Source organism: Triticum aestivum, chromosome 2A (assembly GCF_018294505.1).
Source record: "Triticum aestivum cultivar Chinese Spring chromosome 2A, IWGSC CS RefSeq v2.1, whole genome shotgun sequence".
Lineage (NCBI taxonomy): Eukaryota > Viridiplantae > Streptophyta > Magnoliopsida > Poales > Poaceae > Triticum > Triticum aestivum.
This window is the reverse complement of record NC_057797.1, coordinates 746315515-746325763: the sequence shown is the minus strand read 5'-3', so window position 1 is coordinate 746325763 and position 10249 is coordinate 746315515. Positions and strand designations below refer to the sequence as shown.

The 10249-nt window shown below is 47.8% G+C and overlaps 1 protein-coding gene across 1 annotated transcript; it reads left to right on the top strand.

Moving 5' to 3' along the window:
* The first annotated feature begins 4170 nt into the window (after positions 1 to 4170).
* On the top strand, positions 4171 to 5111 carry LOC123186381 (uncharacterized). The gene has a single exon (XM_044598159.1). It carries the CDS (start codon positions 4222 to 4224, stop codon positions 4852 to 4854), a length of 633 nt encoding a protein of 210 aa, XP_044454094.1. The 5' UTR covers positions 4171 to 4221; the 3' UTR covers positions 4855 to 5111.
* The last annotated feature ends 5138 nt before the right edge of the window (positions 5112 to 10249 follow it).

The window sequence follows — 10249 nt, the reverse complement described above, 5'->3', positions numbered from 1 at the left end:
ATATATATATATATATATATATATATATATATATATATATATATATATATATATATATATATATATATAGGCTTGCTAAACTGTGCCTGCGCGCATGGTGTTCTATCCTACGCTCCGGCCACTTCAAGCCTACCAGCCAGTACGCGTTAAGTAGCCCTAGTTAACCAGGCGGAAGGGCGCGCACAATGTGGGGAAAATCGAACGTAACGTCTTACGACCGAAACTGCTCCACGTTGCTAACTTCCTTCGTGAAAAAAGAATAGTAGTAACAGGTTACCATGCGCTAATTAACAGAGCCATCCCTCGCATGCCTACATTTCACTTCATCGTGATTGTCCAAACATCGTAAAAAGGCCTAGCCCAACTGTTAATTCCTACCATCAGTAATCAGGCATATAGGATCTAGTAAAGATGTTACTATCAGTATTATGGCACTAGTAAATGGCCCTTATTAAGTTGTAACAGATTACCATCATGGTTACATTTTGTACCCACGTCCCCATGATTGTAGTAATACATTACTACATATATCAGCCTGGATCAAAGCATCTTTGACTTTTTTGTTCATTTTTTTTTTTTGCATTATCATCCACAATGAGCATCTAGTAATGTGTTACTGCACGTCTCAAGAAGGTTTTACTACGATTAGGGATGAAACCATAGATATCTCCCATCCCGGTAAAAAATTAGGTCCATTACCATCTATAGTTAATCTATTACTAGCAATGAATAGTTACCCAAATTCAGAACGTGGCGGAGCAACACATGGTAACAGAATTAAATGTGTTACTTTCTTTTGCACATACCGTTACCCTCAAACATTCTTGCTATGGAGACGCGACCCGCACGCCTGATTAGGAGCGGCCGGAGCGCAGGCTAAGCAACAATGCGCGCACGCTCACAATAGCGCAGCCATATATATATATATATATATATATATATATATATATATATATATATATATGTCAGATAAAAAGATACATTGTACATTGCCAGGGAGAGAAATCAACTCTAGATGCCTACAACATTTGTCATACATTCAACTCCAAAGTTGCAGACTTGACATTTAGTGTAACAAGACTTGTCATATAGTCTATCTAACTTTACGAAATCAGCAATCATTCCATCTTCTCCAGTCGTTTCAACGACAGTTGTGTACTTGAGGTCTTTCGTCTAGGAGACGGACGGTGGAGCCTTGTTTCTGCCCGGCGAGGAAGCCTCCCATTTGTCCTTCTGTCGCCGAGGCTCCCGCCCCTTCGTAAGGCATCGTCGATGTCAAAGATGGCCACCCTGCTTGGATTATATATGCTTCCATCCTTTAGCCAAGAGTAGAATCTTGAGAAACATTTTATTTGTTGGCCTCGAGCTCACCGTGATTCATTCGGAAGATGTCTTTCCAGCCATGCTTAAACATCTGGTCACTCTAGTCAAGGTTTTCCTAAAATTGACTTTCTACAGGGCAAAAGAAAAGAAAATGTCAGTGAAATAAAAATCCAATCCTCAAAACTGTAACATGCTAAGAAACCAGGGGGTCCATAATATTGTCAATTTTAGTTGTTGCAAAGAAACACATTCTATACTTTTGCCATCTACTTTGCCCTAAGCTGAAATGTACTCTGATATTTTTCTTTATCTATGCAAACCATCGAATCAACATGCTGCTTTTGTCCATGCAAACTGCAATGTTGTAAATTCTACACAAAAGGTTCCTGTTTACAGAACTCAATAGAATTGAGATCATGGACAATTATCTATTGCTTGTATTTTAACCATACTTCATGGTTATCTGAAAATGCATCTATAATCGCTCTCTTTTTATTATACAATTAAAAATGCAGTATTTTTCTGAAGGCCTGATTCCACTACACCAACATGTATGCTGATTTGTTGCTTACTATTGGAATCACGGGAAGTTCCTCACATGTATATGTTTTATCACCTAAAAAATGTACATGTTAATTAATCAATATTTACCTACCACCGCGTCAGGGGCAGTGGCTGTCTCCTTGACCCAACACTATACAACAACTGGAGTTCATCAGCAAGAATAATAGAAGTACAACAGGAACACAAATCAACGAACCAACCCCAGACATGGACAAATCAATTGCATCGCACCCAAATGAATCTCGAAAAGATCAGCGGGCAAGCCAAAGGGAGAAGGAACTCAAAGCCGCATCTGTGTCGTGTGGCCGGCCGCTCTCGCTCTACACCGTGGCTGACGAGGGGGCGGGGCGGAAGAGGTGACTGCGGAAGCGGACGAGGAGGCCGGCGGCGGACGCGGAGGCGATTGCAGCGGCGGCGGATGAACGGAGCGAGCGACTGGGAGAAGAACGGAAAGGAGCGCCTGAGCCGACTCATCTGCGTGGCCAGTGGTCACATCGTCCAGGAGCCGAGATAGTATTGATTGGAGCCGAGCGTCAGCGCGCGAGCCGAGGGGAACACATGGAGCCGGTGAGAGGAGGGATACCGTGGGATGTTGGGAACGTACAGGTGTCAGCAGATCCGATCGGGTACGCACGGGAGGAGGCCTGCACACGGTCTCCACCGATTTTTTTTCCATAAAAACCGAGGGCTTTTTTGTAAAAAGAGCCTGCCACCATCCTCATTCACCATGCAATCATTGACGGTGGGCCGTAAGCCACGCTGGCTTGCCTTGTCATCGGTCCCGATGTATACAAATGTGATTAGCACCGTATTTGCACCCCCAAACCAAGTTCTTGCACCACTTTGGTGTACACCATAAGTTCTACTTAATACTAAAGTGATCATTTACGTCAAATTCTAACACCACCGGTGTAATTGACTCAATGAAAAAAAAATCTCAACCAACACGAAAACCGGTAGGGGAATGTATCCAGTGCACCCCACCCTTGTGGTGCTACCCGGTGCCGGATGCCATAGAGCGTTTTAAAAAATATGAAAAGACTCTAGCCCATGTGTAGAATGTTCTTTTGAGTGAATAAACTGCGCAGATATGCTTCTTTTTGTTGAGCTAAGACGATTTGATTGCCCGTGAGCACACAGGGCTCACTCATTCCTCATCCAGAGCCTACTCTTGATTAGGACAACGGACAACGGACGCCCGTGCTTTGATATTTAAGCTCCCGTGCTCGGACGTAGGAGCTAAACTAGCCTGCACATGCTTGCTTGCCGGAATAATGATGAGTAGGTAAATTGGACAACACTATTTATTTGGGTATTAAATAGGGTGAGGTACTGTTTGCACTCCTGTTTCGCCTTTTACTTGTACAAAAATGTGTATTTATTTGAGTAATTTTTTAGGTGGTGCGCTCATTTTAGCTGAAAATGCCCGCCCTTTCGAGCACACTAAACCCTCCTCCGGTTGTCTTAAAATGCACGACCTTTTTTGACACTATGAGGCAACACCCGCAAAAAATCCAACCCTTCAGGATTGTTGATCTCAATCGATCAATGGTAGTCATGTCTACTTTAGAAATGAGAGAAATCATGCAATCTGTATTTAGCCTCCCGAGGGAATGTTGGTCACAACGCCACACGGGCATAGAGTGCCAGATTGAATTGCTCGAGAGTCTCTTCAAAGGTGCCGGTGAGCTAAAGAAAGGCCGCATTGCGTGTTTTGAACCACATTAGTTCCTCTTCACTGAATATAATGGACATGTGAATTATTATTTTTATGTTAGACACTCAAAATAAGTGTAAAAATAATGCACCGAGTGTGTTTGTCGGTGATGGTTCCTCCCTCCGTGTTTGAAGTGGCCGACGGATACCGTAGTCAAATACTCCATCCATCTAGAAATAGTTGTCGGAGAAATGGGTCTATCTAATACGTATTTTCGAACATCCATTTTTATCCATTTCTCAACAACTATTTTCGGACGGAGCCTGTATATGGATGTGGATAAAAAAGATCGTTCTAGGGACTGCGATTGAATTTTACTCCTTTTAAGGCCATAGAAAAGATTGTTTACCCAATACCCATAATTTGAAGCTGTGATTGCTTTAACAGTCCTTAGTATTACACACTCACCACTGGTGACCACCAGTGTATCACCATGTGTGTTGAAAAGCGAGTAGTACGTGACAAGTGTCACGAGCGCTCCCAACTGTGCCACACCTACACGCCGTAGCACAACCGGGCTAGAGGAACGGACGGTCGAGATCGCCGTGCCGCTTCTCCACTCCTCCTACTATAAACCTCACGACCGAGTCACCGACAAAGCCAAGACCGGCTGCTCGATGGGCGCGATGAGCGGCGCCATGGAGTGGCACGCGTGGCTGTCGTCGGCGCGGCTGGAGCCGGCGCTGGTGCACGAGTACGCGCTGGTGCTGGCGCGCAACGAGCTGGAGGCCGGCGACGCCGCCTACTTCGACCACGACTTCCTCCGCAGCATGGGCATCGACGTCGCCAAGCACCGCCTCGAGATCCTCAAGCTCGCGCGCCCCGGCCCCGGCCCCGCCCCCGGAGAGCGGGGCCGCCGTGGTACGTCCTCCTCCGCCGCGTCGCTCTCGGGCCTCGTGGCCGCCGTCGGCCGCGCCGCCAGGTACGTGCGCGCGCTCGTCCGCCTCCGCGGGGAGCCGTCGTCGTCGTCCACGGCGCTCGTGCTGGTCCCGAGCCAGCAGCAGCCGGACGGCCACGTCGACGTGGGCCGCTCGAGCTTCGGCCACTGCAAGGCGCCGAAGCGGACCAGGTCCATGCCCAAGGCGCCAGGTACGACGTGCGCGCGCTCGTCCGCGGCGAGGGCCACGCGCCCGGCCGGCGGGTGCAGGGGCGCCGCGACGGTGCACGCCATGAGGGACGCCGAGAGCGGCGGCGGCGGCGACGAGACGGTCCAGTGGGAATGCCTGTTCCAGGACCTCAACCCCAACTGATCCATGCCGGGAACGACCAAGCGATTGCTTATGCATGGTGTACGTACCAGCCATTGTTTGTGGCTGCTGCCTTGTACGTGCGCTCGCCGCCAGGACGTTGCCGTAAACATCCTCTGAATAAATGCGGCGGCAGATCTGTCTAAGCATGCCCTGTAATGTAAGCATGGCGACCTCTGTGCTCTGTGTGATTCTTATGGCAACTCTCTGTTCTTCCTTCCGTGGTAGTATTGCAGAGCAGAAGCAGATGTTCTTTTTGACATTTGTTCGCACTCTGTTTCAAACCTGATGCTGCTTTTTGACTGTTTCAATCGTCATTCTTGGTAGTATTCCAAAATGCAGAGCAGAAGTAGTGTTCTCTTTTCGAAATCGTGGAATCATAAAGCTGGAAGTAGCTGATTGACTCTGCTGTTGTGGTTACTCACAGCCGTAATTGGCTCGATCGTTTGGTTGGATCGATCAGGACGAGCGTTCTACCTTTCCTGATCGGTAGACATTGACAAAGAGCAGCACAGTAAATGTGTACATCACCGTAGAAACCAGAAACGAAGGAGCAACTGCTCAAAAAGCAACAGGTCGGGATTTTGCTGGAGATTTTCAACTCCATGGCCATGGAACTTTGAAAGTGTTTCAGTTGAGGGTTCTGCCTGACAGTCGAGAGAAGAGCACTCTGAACCTAACCTGGTAACTTGCTCAGTAAACCACAGCTGTTGTACTTGTACGAGATAACTGCGGAGGAAACTTTTGTGGAGACGATTCCAACCTAGCAACCGTACGCCAATTCATATCCATTAAGATGGATAGTACCAGCACTATGGCAGTGTAACTTCGTTTTGTCCCAGATGACACATGCGTGTCGGATAGCAGGTCAAGGGACGTTATGACAGTTATGAACCTCAGCCCATATCAGTGAACTGAAAAACTAACTGGACTACAGAATATGCTTCAGCAAGAAAAAAGTGGCGCAGCAATGAACCTGACAGTGAAACATATGTTCATGATATACCCCACAATCCACATTCTTGTTATTGCCCATTAGACCATGAATAATTCTTTCTACTAAAGTCATAAATATTCGTTTTGCGAAATAGAGTATTGTTTGACACCCAAGATCAAAGATCAAGGGGGGAAGAGAATTTAGGACTTATCGTCAAAAATATTGCCTTGCATGGCAAAATAGTTTTATAAGCTTGTCAGGGAGCGGAGCAGCGGATCGGTGTAGCCGAGCATTTGACGATGTTCGTCAGGTCTGACGTTAGTCTCAAAGACCCGGAGAAGCTCTTTAATGGTTGTGATGTCGTGTTGATCCGGGTGGCACAAGATGACCTTGTTGTCGGCATTTTTCGATAAAGGATGTCTTTTATGGATTCATAATGAAGCATCAAGGGGATACAAATATAATGAGCACACACAGCCTCTGCATAACTAGGATGCACACAGCCAACAACAACGCACACACACAAAAAACCCCGTGGGCAAAAAGCAAAGTCATAGAAGATCAAAGATATGCCATGTGGAGGAAGAAAAAGAAAAAAAACTGAAGCGATCAAAACAACAATCAACGATATACAACGACGACTATCAGCACAAACAATCCCTTGACAACATAAGGACTATCAGAAAAGTTCTTCAAAAGCAATGCCTCCAGGAAGGGAACGGCGTGCAAACGCCGTCATCGCCGGATCCAACCACCACCGAATCATCGGGTTTTACCCTGAAGATCTAGTCCGAGAAACCTCCGAACAATGCCTCAACAGGTAAAGGCGCAAAAAATACCATCATTATCAGGTACAACCAACTAGGGTCATACCTAGGGTTTTCACCCTGGAGATCGAGACTAGATGCTCAAGTAGCACCACTCAATCGAAATCATCTTATGTCAATCTCCTCCGCTTGCCACGGTCTCAGTGGCACAGTGGCAGCTTACACGCACGGTCCTAGACGGCACAAAAAGGCACTAAACAGCGAAAGCTCGTTGTCGCACACGCGACAAATTCTTTGACGAGAGAGGAGGATCACGAGAACCGCCAAAATCCTGAGTTTGGGACACTTCGACAGTCTCGAACCATCCTCACAAGTGGCATGTGATGGCCGATCTACACGAGACGACGCCATCACATGCCGCCACTAGCTCCGTCGTCTTTGCCTTTGGCAGCAGATCATCCTGAGGGGAGGACACGAACGCCGCCGTGCATCGCCTCTAGCCCTCCGACGAATGCGTCCAGCCAATGTCCCGCTGGCTGCGAGGGTGGCGGTCGCAACATCTACTGCAAGGCCACCACCACATCCCTTCACACCCTGATGCTGAAGATGTGCCACAAGAGCAACGCCGGCCCTGGAAGGTGGCTCTTCAGATTAGGGACCTGGATCATGGTGGCCGCAGGTCCTGCTGATTGTACTCCTCTGCGTCTGGTTGGCGCAGCCGTTGCTTCCACTGCTTGGTGAAGCCGCATCATGCCAACGCTACCAGGGAGAGTAGAAGCCTGCTGCATAGAGGCCGCCGCATCCACTGCCTTGAATCACCGTCGGAACATCGCCATCTGCGTCCAATCGGCCACAGGGATGGAGCCTCGCTGCCGCCGGCAGCTGCGCGAGCAAGCTCGGTGTCGGCATAGAGGGAGATACTCGAAGCCGCATGACGGGCGGTGAGACGGTGAATCGGTCCACCGCACGTTGGATCCGAGAGTTGAGGACGTTGATGGCGAGCACGTGGGAAGTTTGATGAAGCGTCTCAACACCCATACATGGGTGCTCGCAGGCTATATATTGATAGATCGAGACTTTGTGTCTCGTAGGATTACAAGGGCCAGGTTGTTGAACCGTAGGGAGGATTACATGGAGAGATAGAGAGATAGAAAGATCAATGAAACATATCATATCTCTAACTACTCCTAATCCTATACGCGAGGCACAAGCACAAGGCTGTCACCGTGTCACGTATACATAATATTTCACACAAACCCCCTTAATCACGACTGCACTAAGTAGAGATTACGTCGAAATTCTTCAAAGCTTCTAGTAGGTAATGCCTTTTTAAAACCATCCGCAAGTAGATCCTTTGAGGGAATAAATCTGACCTGTAACCATTTGTTTGCAACTCGTTATCTGGTAAAGTGAAATCTCAATATGTTTGGTCCTCGCATGAAAAACTAGATTGGCAGAAAGATACATTGCACCAAAGTTGTCACACCAGACTTCTGGAATTGTAAGTGCCTTTAACATAGACTGGATCCAAATGACTTTAATTGTTGCATTGGCCAGTGTTTTATATTTTGCTTATGTACTTGACCTGGAAACTATTGCATGTTTCTTTGCACACCATGATACTAAATTTGATCCATGGAATATAGCAAAGCCACCAGTGGACCTTCTATCATCTAAGCAACCAACCCAATCCGCATCAAAGAATGCACTTATAAGAGTAGACGATGATTTTCTGAATGTGAGACCAATAGTCAGTGTATTCTTCACATACCCCAAGATTTGCTTGGCTGCTGTCCAATGGGATGTAGTGTGTGCATGAAGAAACTGACAAACTTTGTTAACTGCAAAGGAAATGTCAGGTCGAGTGAGTGTCAAATACTGAAGGCCACCAACTACGCTTCTGTAACTCGTGATGTCCTCCTTGTTCAGAAGTTCTCCTTCTGTCAAAGATAGAGGTTCCGAACTGGATAAAGGTATTGGTGAAGATTCACAGTTTTGTATGCCAATCTGGTTCAACAACTTAGTTGCTTATCTAGCTTGAGATAAATGAAGACCATCACTATTTTTCTTAACCTCAGTACCCAAAAAGAAATGCAAGTCTCCCAAATCCTTAAGAGAAAACTCAGAGCCTAAATTCTTGAGCAACTTTGTCACATCATCATTAGATAAGCTATTAACAATAATATCATCAACATATATGAGAAAAAACATGGACATTTGTAGTTTGGTGTAGATGAACAGTGAGCTATCAGATTTTGATGGAACAAACCCAAGTGGTTGTAGCTTCACACTTAGTCTTGGGTACCATGCTCTAGGGGCCTACTTTAAACCATACAAAGCTTTATCAAGCTTGCATACATTAAATGGCTTGTTTTTATCTTCAAACCCAGGATGTTGTTTCATATACACCTCTTCTTCCAGAACACCATGAAGAACACACATTCTGTATTGACAAGAGCGGGTCGCCCTAACGGAGGCTCCTGGCATTGGAGATTGGGGGAGGCAAGCATGCGAGTAGACGTCGTGGCATGAAGGATGGAGATCCATTCACGCCAACATGGGCCGAAGCCGAGATGGCCGAGAATCACAATGAGGAACGGCCACGAGACCAAGTCAACGCCCTGGCGGTGTCAAGCTTGAGCATAATGTAGTGGACTTTGAGGTTATGGAGGAGGCACGTGGTCTCCTGCATGAGCAATAATTTCTCGTGGATGCTACGCCCGGGGATGAAGGCACTTTGGTTCATGGAGACCATGGGGCCAAAATGTGGTGTGAGTTGGTGTGAGAGAGCTTTAGCGAACAACTTCACAAGGAGGTCGATTAGACTAATGGGACGAAAGTCGCAGGGGGTCTCGTCATCGGCGGGCATAAGAAGCAATGTGATGAATTCCCCGTTAAGCTTCTAGAAACATCGCGCTTTTAGGGTGTAACGCCCCGAGACCGATGTGCCAGGTGTCCGCCAGTTATTCGCTGTTGTTGCCTTGTCATTGCTTGCGTGTCATGCATTGCATATCATGTCATCATGTGCATTTCATTTGCATACGTGTTCGTCTCATGCATCCGAGCATTTTCCCCGTTGTTCGTTTTGCATTCCGGCGCTCCTATCTCCTCCGGTGGTCATTTCTACCTTTCTTTCGTGTGTGGGGATTAAACATTTCCGGATTGGACCGAGACTTGCCAAGTGGCCTTGGTTTACTACCGGTAGACCGCCTGCCAAGTTTCCTACCATTTGGACTTCGTTTGATACACCAACGGTTACCCGAGGGACCGAAAAGGCCTCGTGTGTGTTGCAGCCCAACATCCTTCCAATTTGGCCCAAAACCCACCTATACCTCATCCATCCTCTCGTTCGTTCGATCACGATCGTTTGGCCGAAAACCGCACCTCATTTGGACTCTCCTACCTCCCTCTACATATATAAACACCTCCCCCTCCGAAATTCGCGGATGAACCCTAATTTTCCTCTCTCCTCGCGCCGCCGGACGAAATCCGGATGGCCGGACACGTCCGACCTGTGCAGCGCCACCGCCCGCAGCCATTCAGGGCGCGCCACGTGGCACCCCGGCGACCGCCGCCGCCGTGGCCCGCCAGGCTCATTGCGGGCCCGCGCGAGCCCACAACTGCAGCCGCCTACCTCCCGTGCCCGAGGCGCCTGCCTCCGCCTGCCGCCGTTGTCGTCCGGCGACCTCGACGG

Coding starts and splice junctions, on each gene's coding strand:
- LOC123186381 (XM_044598159.1), top strand. CDS start 4,222: ATGGGCGCGATGAGCGGCGCCATGGAGTGGCACGCGTGGCTGTCGTCG.